This window comes from Balaenoptera musculus, chromosome 15 (genome assembly GCF_009873245.2).
Source record: "Balaenoptera musculus isolate JJ_BM4_2016_0621 chromosome 15, mBalMus1.pri.v3, whole genome shotgun sequence".
Classification (NCBI taxonomy): domain Eukaryota; kingdom Metazoa; phylum Chordata; class Mammalia; order Artiodactyla; family Balaenopteridae; genus Balaenoptera; species Balaenoptera musculus.
Genome location: NC_045799.1, coordinates 63,612,066 through 63,626,584, shown reverse-complemented (window position 1 = coordinate 63,626,584; position 14,519 = coordinate 63,612,066). Strand labels below are relative to the sequence as shown.

The following is a 14,519-nucleotide window of genomic DNA, read 5'->3' as shown; positions in this document are numbered from 1 at the left end:
GGCTGGCCCACCTGCCCTTGAGATCTCTGGCCATGTGTCACCATCTGACCAAGGCTGAGATGAACTCTGAGGCCTCCACAGGAGGTCTGGAGGTGGGAGAGTGAGACCCTAGACCCTTGAAGGGAGTGCCTGCCACGCTAGCAGCTGCACTCAGCATTCTGGGATATTTCTGAATGCGGTCCTTATTTGGAAGGTGGAGGGAGAATGTTCTAACTCACCCATGCCTTGTACTTCTCTACACTCACCTCTCGTCACTGTTTTGTTTATTATACTCCAGCCATGTTTAAATTTCTCAACAGCAACTAGTTCATCTCTGACCCGAGTCCAGGCTGTTCAGAGGGTTCTCAGTTGGAGGCGACTTTGCTCCTCTGGGAAACAACATCTGGAGATGTTTGTGCTTGTCACAAGTGATTGGGGGCGGGGCCCACTACTGGCATCTAGTGGGTAGAGGCCAGGGGTACTGCCAAACGCCAGCAGTGAGCAGGGCAGCCCCCAGGACGCAGAATGATCCAGCCTGATGTCACTCGTGCCCAGGTTGGGAAATCCTCGTCTAGAAGGATCTTCTGTTTTCCATTTGTCTGCCGATTCCTTCTTATCCTTCAGGTCTCAGCTCAAAACTGCTGCCGTTCTGACCCCCTGGTTATGCCCCTCCTCCACTCACACCATATTCCTTTCTTTACAGTCTGTTCACACCTACTATGATGTGTCCCTTGTATGATTATCTAATTCTATCCTCCCAGCTAGGATCCATGCTCCACTGAATGCCCAAGGAGTGCTTGTAGTACTCAACATAGTAGTTGCTTAATAAATGTTTGTGGAATGAATGTTTGAATGAATGAATAAGTAAGTAAGTAAAAGTCTGCCAGAGATACTTCATAATCACCCCCTTGTATTCCTGCCACCCTATGAATAAAAGAAAACTGGTATCTTTCTAATCCCCATCATTTTTCTCAGGTTCAAAGGGTGCCAGGAGTATCCTACCTAAACTAACCAAGGATTGTGCTTTCCCTTGATCTCCTGCAAGGTCCAGATTCTCCCAGCAGATGATGGGATGCCACCAAGCCCAGGACTGAAAAAGGCACAGGAAAGGAGACAGAAGCCATTGCTAGTTTTAGAGAGAGGTCTTCCCTCCATGCCTGTATCTTATATGGATCTTGATTCAAAACCCAAACTCCTGGGAATATGTGATCTCCATATTTGATGGCATTAAGAATGACTGTTAACATTTTGGATGTGATAATCATATTGATGTTAAATTCCAAGGGAGACTTTACCTTTTAGATATGTTTACTGAAATATTTACAGATACAATTATATGACGTCTTGGAAATGCTTCACCAAGGGTTGGTGGAAGAGGGTGAAAGTCTATACTTGTATAGATACAAGGTGAATTGATTATAGTTGTAACTGGGTGACGTGGGGGTCATTATACTAGTCTCATATTCTTGCGCATGTTTGAAAATTGCCCTGATAAAGGAATATTAAACAACAACAACAAAAACTTTTATCTAGCTCTTCTGGGAATGCTATACCCAGTGCCAGGAGAGGAAGGAAGGCCCTCCTTCACCCCGTTCACTTCTCCTTTTCGGCCTTGTCAAAAATCAAGATGGAAGACACAGTCAAGCAAAGAGCTGCCTTCTTGATAGGAAATATAGTTCATTTTCTTGCCTTTTTTCCCCTCTACAGATCTCCAGGGGTTTTCTTTGCTTACGTCTCTTTTAAAGGGTAGATCAGGGCTTCCCTGGTGGCGCAGTGGTTAAGAATCTGCCTGCTAATGCAGGGGACACGGGTTCGAGCCCTGGTCTGGGAGGATCCCACATGCCACGGAGCAACTAGGCCCGTGAGCCACAACTACTGAGTCTGCGCGTCTGGAGCCTGTGCTCTGCAACAAGAGAGGCCGCGATAGTGAGAGGCCCGTGCACCGCGATGAAGAGTGGCCCCAGCGGGCTTCCCTGGTGGCGCAGTGGTTGAGAGTCCGCCTGCCAATGCAGGGGACACGGGTTCGAGCCCTGGTCCCGGAAGATCCCACATGCCGCGGAGCAGCTGGGCCCGTGAGCCACAACTACTGAGCCTGCGCGTCTGGAGCCTGTGCTCCGCAACAGGAGAGGCCGCGATAGTGAGAGGCCCGCGCACCGCGATGAAGAGTGGCCCCCGCTCGCCGCAACTGGAGAAAGCCCTCGCACAGAAACGAAGACCCAACACAGCCAAGGATAAATAAATAAATAAATAAATAAATAAAATTTAAAGAGTGGCCCCAGCTTGCCACAACTAGAGAAAGCCCTCGCACAGAAACGAAGACCCAACACAGCCAAAAATAAAAAAAAATAAAAAATAAAAAAAGGGACAGGCCTTCCTGGTGGCCTCTGAGTTTCTCTCCGCCTCGGGGCCGCTGGCTGTTCCGCCAGCTGCACACAATTGTGGCCAAGCAGCCTGCAGGTTCAGTGGGAGGACTTTTCTTGAAGCCAGAGATCTGTAGTTTCAGTTGCAATCTCCCAGTTGTAAAATGTGGGCAATCAACTCATGTGTTAAAATTTGAGAGGAGCCAAGCAAACGCACCATGGGCCTCCAACAGCCCAGAGACGCCTGTCTGTGATTCTGCCCAGGCTGTCACAGCATTCCTCCGTCTTTCATTTTGTCCCTTTCAGATTAACACGTAAGTCAGACCTTGACCCTCTTCTGCCCCAAACACGCCAGTGATTCCCATCTTTCTTTGAGTACTGGCCAAATTCTAGGACCTCCGTGATCTCACCTCAATCTTCTCTCTGGCTTCTGTCTCTTACCACTTTCCCCTCACTTACTCTGTTCCAGCCACCCTGAGCCCAGTTGTTCTCCTACCACTTTCCCCTCACTTACTCTGTTCCAGCCACCCTGAGCCCGGTTGTTCTCCTACCACTTTCCCCTCACTTACTCTGTTCCAGCCACCCTGAGCCCGGTTGTTCTCCTACCACTTTCCCCTCACTTACTCTGTTCCAGCCACCCTGAGCCCAGTTGTTCTCTTACCACTTTCCCCTCACTTACTCTGTTCCAGCCACCCTGAGCCCGGTTGTTCCTGGAACACACCAGGCATCCACAGGGCTCAGCACCTGCTCCGCCTTCCTCCTGGACCACCTGCCCTGTCTGGGTGGCTCACTCCATCAGCGTCCTGCATTCTTCTCGGGAAGGACGTTCCTGGCCACTCTCATTAAATTTCCAACCCTCCCCTGCTCCTGCTGCGCTCTGCCTTATTTTTCTGATGTACCATTTTACTTCTTTTGTGTGTTGTCTGTCTCCCTCACTGCAAAGGTTTTGGCCTTTGCAGTGTGTTCTCAAACAGAGCTGGAAAAACCGTGTACCCAAGAAATCTCTGTTGAGCGAGTGAATGAATCAGCGAATGCTCACATGATTCTCAGGCTCAGGGTGGACCCTGTGCAGAGAGATCTTATGGAGACAGTGCATAAGCATCTCACAGAGGCAGAACGGCTTCTCCAGACAGGAGGCAGGCTGCTTCTGTCTCTGGCCTCCCAGCTGTGATGGGGGAAGCAGGACTCCAGAGCAGGCTGGCCTGGGGCCGGGGCCGCCTCACCTGATGGGGTAGTCAGCCGCGCTGAGGTTGATGAAGAAGTCCCAGGGCCAGTCGGTCATCTCCAGGAGGTCCCGCATGCTCTGCAGGTACGTGGACAGCAGGCTGGCTCCCCCCCAGATGGTGGCCATCCTCCAGGGGGTGACGCGGACGTTGCTGTACTGCCTGGCGAACTGGAGCACTTGGCGATGCAGGTAATTAGAGCGCTTTTCCCAGGAGAGAAAGGGTGACATTCAGCAGCGCAGAAAACACCAAGACCTGTCCCTTGCCCCCTCTCTGTCCCTTCCTTTCTAGTTGACAGGGCTTCTGAACTTTGCCAAGTAACTGATTCAGGCCTGGGGTGTCTTTCTGCATTGCTATTCGAACTTCATTATTTTTAAAATATTACTTTAGCTATCTGAAATGCAGATTCCCTGGCCCCACCTCTGAGCCACTGGTTCACTAGGTGTAGGCTGGTGCCTGGGAGTCTGCATTTTTCTACAAGATGGATACATATGGTCTGAGGTTATTAACAAGCTAAGAAATATAGCTGCATCTAGACCTGATGAGTATTTCGAGAGGTGGAATTTCTCCATTACCCGCTCGCAGGCCTGCTGGAAGCAAACTTTTTGGATAGGCATCCCCTTTGCCTTCTTGACCAAAGACATAACGTCAGCAGACCAACAGAAACCTCTGGAACAAGATGCTCAGGGGTCAGCAAGCTGGCTGCAGGTTTTTCGTAAAGTTTTATTGAAACACAGTCACACACATTCATTTATGTATGTTTTTTATGGCTGCTTTCATGCTACAATGCCAGAGCTGAGTAGCTGCGACAGGGGGTATGGCCCACAAAGTCTGAAATACTTGCTCTCTGGCCATTTACAGAAACAGTGTGCCCACCCCTGGGTTAGTTATCTTCACAGAGCGACAGGCACTGCATCGGGCAGTGGGACAGTGAGGAAAAGAGGTACGAATGACAATGTTTATGGAGAAAGTCTAAAGTGACAGCTGGGAACTTTGAAACCAACACACACACACACACACACACACACACACACACACACGGCACTTCAAGACCAAATGCTCTGGGGGAAGCAGCTGTTCAGCCTGCAAGCCTTCCCTGAAAGGGAGGTCAGCTTGGAGAGAGGCAGACAGACCTGCAGAGAAAGGGCGGTCCTCACCTTGTCCACGTGGATGTAGTAGAAGTGGTCTTTGTGGTAGATGGCCTTGAACATGCGCTGCAGCTGCCGAGAGGCGCGGCCGTGCACCACCAGGACAAAGGCGATTCTGACCCGGTTGGCCAGCATATACTCCACCGAATCCTCATCCCACTGAACGTTCTTGTTGGCTTTGCCTGGGGAAAACCCGAGAAACCACAGAGGTGGGGTGAGCTCGGTCGTCCTCGGGGGGAGTCTCTCTGATGCTTCTTCCTGGAAACTATTAGGAGGGGCACAGTAGTCATATTGGGCCCTGAAACCTGATTCAACTTAACCAAGCAAGTCCTGGACGCTTACGCTGTCCTGGTACAACAGGAGTAGGAATCCTGAGGAGCTGAAGACATGGTTTCCAGCCCCAGGGAACTGAAAAGAACGGACAGAGACATGTGTACACATATTAAACTACTGAACAAGGCAGGAGGAGATGAGAGATGTAAGAGGTGTATTTCTGAATCACAGAGGAAGGAGCGGTTAATTTCAAGTTGGGAAACGCAAGATACACGTGCTGTTTTTGCCTGTCCAGAATACACTCTCCCTTCTCCTCCTAACAGCATCCGTTTTTTGTTTTTTTTTTAACATCTTTATTGGAGTATAATTGCTTTACAATGGTGTGTTAGTTTCTGCTTTATAACAAAGTGAATCAGTTATACATATACATATATGTTCCCATATCTCTTCCCTCTTGCATCTCCCTCCCTCCCACCCTCCCTATCCCACCCCTCTAGGTGGTCACAAAGCACAGAGCTGATCTCCCTGTGCTATGCGGCTGCTTCCCACTAGCTATCTATTTTATGTTTGGCAGTGTATATATGTCCACAGCATCCATTTTAAAAAAAATTGTAGTAAGAACAGATAACATGAGATCTACCCTCTTAACACATTTTTTTTTTTAAGAAAGTAGAAGCCTAGTGCTTTTTTTTTTTTTTAAGTTTTTTTTAAAAATTTAATTAATTAATTTATTTATTTTTGGCTGTGTTGGGTCTTCGTTTCTGTGAGGGCTCTCTCCAGTTGCGGCAAGCGGGGGCCACTCTTCATCGCGGTGCGCGGGCCTCTCACTATCGTGGCCTCTCGTTGCAGAGCACAGGCTCCAGACGCGCAGGCTCAGTAGTTGTGGCTCACGGGCCCAGTTGCTCCACGGCATGTGGGATCTTCCCAGACCAGGGCTCGAACCCGTGTCCCCTGCATTAGCAGGCAGATTCTCAACCACTGCGCCACCTGGGAAGCCCCTTAACACATTTTTAAGTGGGCAGGATAGTACTGTGTATTATAAGCACAATGCTGTACAGCAGACCCCTAGAAGTTATCCATCTTTCATGATGGGAAATTTATCATCTGGTATTTTGGGGGGCATCATCCCCCTCCTCAATTCTCAGTCTGTGTGGAAGGAGAGGGTCTCTCTCCATTGCCAATTTCAGGGGCAGTCACAGGGATGAGGCTTGGTTAATCAGGACACTGCCTTTCTCTGGCCACAGTAGGTATGGTTCAGCCCTAACCAAGCTGTTTAGCCAAGAAGACAGAATTCTGGACTTTTGTTGGAACTACTAGATGAGAGAGGTTTGGAATCCATGAAACTGGCAGATGCTAAGAGCCCTTTTGTCCCCACATGGAGAGGAAAGCCAACACAGAGGGAAGCACTGCTGAGTGATGGAGGGGGTCTAGGTCCTCATGAACCCACTTGAGCTCCTGGATCAGCCCGGGTGGAGATCAGCCACGGTCAGAGCTTATTTTTCTTTGAAAGCCCAGAACCTATACCAGATGGTCCTGAATAAATGATTCCAGACATCTTTTATCCTGGAAGCAGCCTCAAAGACACCTTTTCTCCTTTTCTTCCCTTGCAAATGCTCCAGGGGCAAGGTTTCAGGGAGGAACATAGCTTACTGGTTCAGTTCATTACAGCCCCAACTAGAAATATCCTGGTTTTCCTGAGCCGAATTTCCTTTGGGTCAAACCTGATTTCTTGTGGGTTCTAGGTCTGTGGGACTCAGAACCTTGTCAGGGGAGCAGCTGCAGGTGTCTCCGAATGTCAACTGGGAAAGCTGAGAACTAGGACTGTTTAGCCTGGAGGTCAGGAGATTGGGAGCCTGTCAGCTGCCACTGGGAAGCTGAATGGCCACCAAATGAGCGAGGCTCCTTCTATGTTGTCCCAGAGGACGGAATGAGATTAGTGCGTATTGTGTCCATGGCCTGCGGGACCTGCTTCCCGCGGATATGACTGCACACCCCTGTGCCTTGATTGCCCCTACCATTTACCTCGCCCCCTGGCCTTTTATCTTTTCCTTGAGCAAGCTCGTCTCTGCCTTGGGACCTTCCCACTGGCCATTCCTGACACCTGGGACACACTCTCCCTAGATCTTTGTATGGCTATATCTTCTTGTCACTAGTTCACAGGTCACAATAAGGCCACCCGGCCCCCACCAACCACATCACTCTCTTTCACCTCGACCTATTTCGATTTTCTGCATAGCATTTAACACCATCTGAAATTGTTTCCTTGTTTATTGTCTGAAACCCCTACTAGAACATAAACGCCAAAAGATGAGGGACTATATCAGAATGTTTGTCATTGGATACATAACACTATAACAATATCTGGCACACATCTGGTTTTTGGTGAAAATAAAAGTTACAGGCGGGGGCTTCCCTGGTGGCGCAGTGGCTGAGAATCTGCCTGCCAATGCAGGGGACACGGGTTCGAGCCCTGGTCTGGGAAGATCCCACATGCCGCGGAGCAACTGGGCCCGTGAGCCACGATTACTGAGCCTGCGCGTCTGGAGCCTGTGCTCCGCAAAAAGAGAGGCCGCGATGGTGAGAGGCCCGCGCACCGCGATGAGGAGTGGCCCCCGCTTGCCACAACTAGAGAAAGCCCTCGCACAGAAACGAAGACCCAACACAGCCATAAATAAATAAATAAATAAAATTAAAAAAAAAAAAAAAAGTTACAGGCGGGTACATTTTGGTACCATAACAATGACAGTACCTCTTCCTGAGCATTCAGCAGTCCTTACCACTAATTATTTCATTTAATCCTTATAGCAACCCTGAAAGGTAGGGCCATTATCTCCGTTTTGCAAATGAGGAAACCATAGCTTAGAGAGGCCAAGGGATTTATTTGTTCAAGGTCACACTGCTTTAATTAAGTTAAGCTGAGATTCAAACCCAGGTCTGTTTCCAAAACCTATGTGCTTAACCTAATAATATACACTAACCACTAATATACACTACATTACCATACCCAGAATTTGGAAATGTTTATAACAATTCTGCTTAGTTAATGAAATATCTTGTAAATTAGTTATTGCAGGTAGATTGGCATGTACTTGAGGAAGTCAGAGGCATTGCAAGGAGGATTCCTGTATCATGTGGGAGGCTGACTCTAGATGGCCAATAAGGTTACACCTTTTCATCCATCCATCCATCCAAATTCAACCACCCATCCAACAAACCATTTAACTACCCACCTAGCAAAGCATTCAATGGCCTATCACCTCCCCCCAAAAACGCAACCATCCATCCACCCACTCACCCATCATCCTCCAAGCAAATCATCCATGCACCCACTCTTCCAAACATCTAACGATCAACTCACTGATCCACGCAATATTAACTTAGCCTATACTACATGCCACATACTGTGCTAGGTACTAGAAAAATAAAATAGGGGGAAAAAAATCCTTGCCTTTGAGGAGCTCTCAGCCAAGTGGGAAAAACAGAAAACAGTGCTCAACTGTTTTATGATAGAAGTGTGCTCTTGGAGGGTGGGGAAGGAGTGAACAATCTGCCTGCAGGGACAGAGGAGACCTCAGAGAGTTTAGCCCAAAGCTCCTGAGCCCATTTCCCCACGCTCTCCTGATATCCCACCATCTTTGGCTCCTTGACTGTTCAATCAGTAGCTGCAATCCTGGGGATAATTACCATCTTGGCTCTGGTTGAAGACAAACCGGGGAGCAAGCAGAGGGTTATCCTAACCACCCTCTAATCTTCTCTCCAAACCACTTGCAAATACACTAGGCTTTCCTGGTGGTCGTACGAGAGGTGCGCCTGGAAGGATCATGTCCCTTTAAACACTCACACAACAACCTATTCATCCATCCATCCATCCAACCAACCACCCAGAATCCTTAAACCCTCCCACTTGCCAGTCCTGGACAAAGTCTTGAGCGCAAAGGCACATGGGATGTGAGCCTGTTTTCACAAATGGATTATGAATGGGTTAAGGAATGTGAGAATCCAAAGTAAAAAGCTAATGACGTATGAGAAAAGCTTACATTCTCTTTCCCACAACCACAGCCCAAAGGCAGGGTAATTATCGCAGGGCTGGCTGTAACCTCTCTCCGCCTCCCTTGGAGACTCTTTATCAAACAAACGGAGGGATGCTTAAAAACAATGGCTACTTGTGTCACTTTTTTCTACCTGGATTTCACTGGGTGATTTTTCAAAGGTTTAAACGTGGACACTATGCTTCATAGGAAGCCCACTCTGTAGGCATTCCCGGTGGCACTCGGAAAATACTGCTCATCCCTGCCCCAAGGTCTCTGGGTAACAATGATCTGGGGTTCCCAGCAAGTGAGGTTTCTGAGGCCTTTGGGAACAGCTACGCTCTCCAGCCCTGGATGTCTCTCGCCATGTTGCTGAACGAGTGAGTGAACGAATGCCTTCCGGAGAAGACCGGCTGCTCTGGTCCAGAGGAGCTGACGTCATCTGAGTGCCGGTCCCAGGGGCTCTGTGTGGGTCATTACTTAGCTCCAGGAGGAATTCTTTGTCATACTGGAGACTCAGAGAGGTCAGCACGTTTCCCCGGGTCACACAGCGAGTGAGGACAGAGGCGGGAGTAGGGGCCCAAATCCAGCCCTGCTCCTGCCACCCACCCTCTGCTGCATCGGAGAGCAGGAGGCGGGGAGTGAAGGCCGCTGGTGTCTAAAGGGACTTGGGTGTTGACGATGAGAAACGCTTTTTGTAACTTCTCTTTAGGGTTTTTAGAAAGCAGAGCAGCTTCACAGACAGACAGACGCAGACATGGATGCTTCCCTTCTGGAGGAGGGGAAGGAGCATTGGGAAATCAAACACTACCACACCAGCCGCAGAGGCTCCCGGGCGTAAATAGTACAAAGCCATCCTCGGGTCAGACAGTCGGTGTGGGGAGCAGCAAAGAGAAGGGGGAACAAAAACCCAGAGTTCCTCTGGAGCACAGCTATTCTGGGGATAAGGGTGGGTGAGAAAGACAAAAATATCTACAGAAAGGAGACAGAGAGATGGAGATGGGGATGAGAGGTGGGGATCGGGGGAGGGATACAGAGAGGCCACACACATCGAGAGAAACGCAGAGAGAGACCTGCAAACAGACAGGAGGACCTTCCCCTCCCACACCTACGGGGGACCACGCATGTAGAGAGACCCACACAGAAACGCAGGGAAAGACAGACACAGAGACATAAATGGAGACAAACACACATAACCAGACACACACACTGAGACAGCTTAGGCAGAGGGAAGGAGGGGAGCCACGCTGTAAAAGCTGGATCCGCTCGACCTCAGAGCACTGCAGCCATCCTTAAAAGCAAAGGCCAGCGAAAGTTCCAGAATCTCAGAATCAAACAATGCCTCCAGGCCTGAGACACTGCCTGCTCCTCTCCCTCTGCCCCTCCCCCCCAGTCTACCTCCATCCTTTACACACCTGCCCCTCGCCTGTCCCCTGACCAGCCCTGTCCACTCATGAGCCCAGAGGCAGAGGAAGAAGGTGAGGCTCAGAGGGGCGAAGCGCCTTGCCGAGGACCCATCAAATTGGGGGGATAGTCTCAGGCTGGCCCCACGACCACAATGGCAATGTTCCCCATTCTGGCACATGGTTGGACCCTGATGGGTTTTATCGAACAAACAGGAGAGCGAATGTGCGAGTTCTCTGCCCCGAGTTGCAGCAGGGTGGGGTGCTGTTCAAAGGGGCCGAGGTTCATGGTGCCCTTTGCCAGCTGCCAATAACCAGCTTCCTATGCCCCACACCCCCGGCTCCTGCCTCGCCCTTTCTGGCAAGCTGCTCAGACACGGGGTCGCTGGAGAGGACAGGAAACCACCCCGTAGCCCAGGCAGAGAGGCCCCCCTGGGGGTGGGCCTCCTCCACCCTGGCCACCGTTTTCTGGGACTGTGGTCCTGAAAAGCACCCGGCCTCCTACACCAGGAGTGGGATCGTCAGTGGGTTGTGGTGAGATTCCCAGAAGGGTGGGAACTGGGGATGGGCTCTCTCCCACCCTGCTGGAGGGAGGGGGAGCTGGCACAGCTTGGCTGTGATGTGGCAACAGTGTACAGTGTTAAATATGCAGTCCCCTTGACCCCGTAACTCCATGCCTAAAAATCTATCCTGGGGGAAGGAGAAGGCAAACATGCCCATCTCTATGTATAGGATGTTCTTTGTTCATTTAGTTAGTCATGCGGCATCTCCTCTGTGCCAGGCACAGTTCCGGGCCTGTCAGTGGACACAACAGAGTCCTTTCCCGAATGCTGCTTAGGCTAGTGGGATAGAAAGCCACTAAAAAAGTAAGCAAATAGAGAATACGACTGCAAACAGTGACATAGGTTATGAAGAAAAAAATTTAAGCATGTTCAGGGTGGGGTGTATTTGGCTATGGTGGCCAAATGTGGGCTGATGTGAAGTGGATACACCTGAACAAGCTTGAACGAGTGAACTGAGGGAGTGAGTCATGCAATTATCATGGATGGAGGAGGATTCTGGGCAGCTGGCATAGCAAGTGCAAAGGTCCTGGGGCCTCCACCTCAATAGTGTGTATAATGGTCCAAAATAGGAGTCGACCCAAAGGTCTTAGTAATACTTGTTGATACAGAACATTGTCTATAATATATTAAGCAAAAGAGAAGTCCTACAATGCAATCCATAACAATCTAAAAGACATGGACCCAAATATTAACAGAGGGTCAGATGGTGGCATGACAGTTTTCATTTCTTCTTTACACTTTGCTGTGTTAACTGCATTTTGTAAAATGGATTACTTTTATAATAGAACCTAACAATAAAGGTGATACTTATTGCTAGTTCTAATACTAACTGTTTACTGAGTGCCTACTATGTGTAAAACAATTTCTGTGCATGACTTTTTTACTTCTATCCAAACCACTATGAGAAAAGAGTTATTACCTTCCTCTTATACAACTGAGGAAGCTGGAGCTCAGAGACGTCCCAGTTAGGAGTTGGCTGAGCTGGGAATGGAGCTAGTCTGTGATGCCAGAGCCCTATCATTGCCACTATGCTCGATCAAATTGTCCCCATTTCCAAAAGACAAAAATCTGTTCCTAGAAGCCTGTCAGTTGACTTTTTTCCAGCTGCAGGACACATAACAATGACGTGTGGTCAGAGCTATGTGTGTCTTTACAGACTGAAACCCAAACACTGCCTGGCTCCTAAAAAAAAGCTATGAATTTAACAATGTAATCAGATTCCTGTGGCACAAAACAGAAAATAGGTGGAAGAATCAGAGTGATTAGAGGCAGCGGGGAAAGCTGACTTCAGACAAATGTTAAAAAGCCAGGGTTGTAGGGAAGCATATCAAGTATATTTTTGTGATGCAGGTGTGGGGGCCAAGGACAGGGACTCAAGGAGGGCTGTGCCACCTCAGGCTTGTCACCCACCCAAGCTCTGTGTGTCTCTTTATCATCATGGGTCAAATCAGGACGATGTACACCTTGGGCTCTAAAGAGATGGTGAAGATGAAGGTACCTGGCAAGGGTCAATGGGTTGTGCAGATGTCGTGATGTTAGCAATGATCATGCTTGTGGTACCTTGTAGGAATATGATCTGGGAGGAGAAAGTAAGCTGCAGGGGTTAGGAGTGTGGCCTCTGGTCAGGCAGGTCTGCATGACCTTGGACCAGTGAAGCCACCTTTCTAAGTTTCGGTTCTCTCATCTGTAAAATGGGTATGTTATCATCAGAGCCTGTCTCTCGTGGATGCTCATGTCCATTAGAAGAGCTATCATCACCATCAGTGTTACCGTCATCACTCTATTTGGCTGTTCTTCCCCAAGGATCAGGATCAAGTCAGGTGTACCCAGCGGGCCCCGCTCTAGCGTCCTACCCCAAGGCGGCACAGTCCCCCAGGGCTGGGTACACCCCAGAGCCCATTGCTTGCAAATAAACATCCACACCCTGGATCTCCCTCTGCAGCGTCCGCCTCTGAAAACAATGACTAAATAACAAACGCAAAACTAAATAACAAATCTCCCTCTGCAGCGTCCGCCTCTGAAAACAATGGCTAAATAACAAACGCAAAACGAAGGAGCCTCTTGAGTGGAATAGTTATTCCACCAACAAAGCCCTCGATTCTACTTATACTCTGAAAGGGCCTCTTCCGGCTACTGCGAGGGGAGCTTTCTGACTTGGTTCCAAATAAGAGGGGTGGCTGGGTCTTGGAGACCCGTGGAGACAAGGCTGTGTGCAAACGGGGCTTGGGTCAGGAGTGGGCCCAGCTCCCTGCCGCCAGCGAGGCACAGGCTCTGCGGCTCAGAACTGGGTCCAGCTCTGCCTCTTCACCGCGGGGACTCTGGAAAGACACCTCTCCGGTTGTCACTTCTTCTTCTATAAACTGGGTTAGTCACAGGTAGTTCTATTTTTAATTTGTCGAGGAGCCTCCATACTGTTTTTCCATTGAGGCTACACCGTTTTGCGTTCCCACCAGGATGAACGTTGAGGACATGTGCTGAGCGGAATAAACCAGTCCCAGAAAGACAAATCCTGCATGATCCCACTCATATGAGCTATCTTACATGGTCTAATTCATAGACTCGAAGAGCGGAAAGATGGTGGCTAGGGGCTGAAGGGTTGGGGAGATGAGGAGTTATCATCAACGGGCAAAAAGTTTCAGGCGAAAGGCAGATGAACGAGCTCTAGAGAACCTGAGTACAGCACTGCATCTGTAGCCAACAGCGCTGTATTGTGCACTTAAAACCGTGCTAAGGGGCTTCCCTGGTGGCACAGTGGTTGAGAGTCTGCCTGCCAATGCAGGGGACACGGGTTTGAGCCCTGGTCCGGGAAGATCCCACATGCCGCGGAGCGACTAAGCCCGTGAGCCACAACTACTGAGCCTGCGCTCCGCAACAAGAGAGGCCGCGATAGTGAGAGGCCCGCGCACCGCGATGAGGAGTGGCCCCCACTTGCCACAACTAGAGAAAGCCCTCGCACAGAAACGAAGACCCAACACAGCCAAAAATAAATAAATAAATAAATTTAAAAAAAAAAAAAAACCAAACAAAAAAAAAAAACCGTGCTAAGAGGGTAGAGCTCATGCTAAGTGTTCTTCCAAAATACAGTAACATTTTTTAAAAAATAAGGAGGGATGAGCCATCCACCCCTGGCCCTGCTGGCGGTGGGGTGATTCGTGCTTGTGGATGGGGCACCTTTGCCCACCAGGCACACCACACGCAGTGGGGTTCATGTCATCAGAGGAGAAAGCCTGACAGGCTCTAGGTTCTTTGTCAGACTTGGGCCGAGGGGCCTTTCTCTCACTGGGAAATTTCAATGCAGTTTTGGTGATTAGAACTTGCGAGAAGCCCCTGCTCTCAGGGGTTTAGAACAGGCTTCACTGGGCAGCACACCAAGGGCCACAAGTCTGGGTCCAAATCCTGCTCCTGCTGTGAATCAGCCGTGGGGCCCTAGGCGAGTCATTTCCCTTCCTTGGTCCTGAAGACTCTTCTAGAAAAATAATGATGTCTGAGGCACATTGAGCCCTAAGCACTATGCACACATGATTTCATTACTTAATTTTCCT

The 14,519-nt window shown here is 49.5% G+C and overlaps 1 protein-coding gene across 1 annotated transcript in view; it reads right to left on the bottom strand.

Annotated features, from left to right (window-relative positions):
• The window catches only part of XYLT1 (xylosyltransferase 1), a 303,918-nt gene that overhangs the window by 79,805 nt on the left and 209,594 nt on the right, over nucleotides 1-14,519 (bottom strand). Inside the window, exons 4-5 of the mRNA XM_036825572.1 lie at nucleotides 4,720-4,892; nucleotides 3,563-3,765 (exon numbers count right to left, since the gene is read on the bottom strand). Of these exons, the coding sequence (XP_036681467.1) occupies nucleotides 3,563-3,765; nucleotides 4,720-4,892 (376 nt within the window). The remainder of the gene's footprint in view (nucleotides 1-3,562; nucleotides 3,766-4,719; nucleotides 4,893-14,519) is intronic.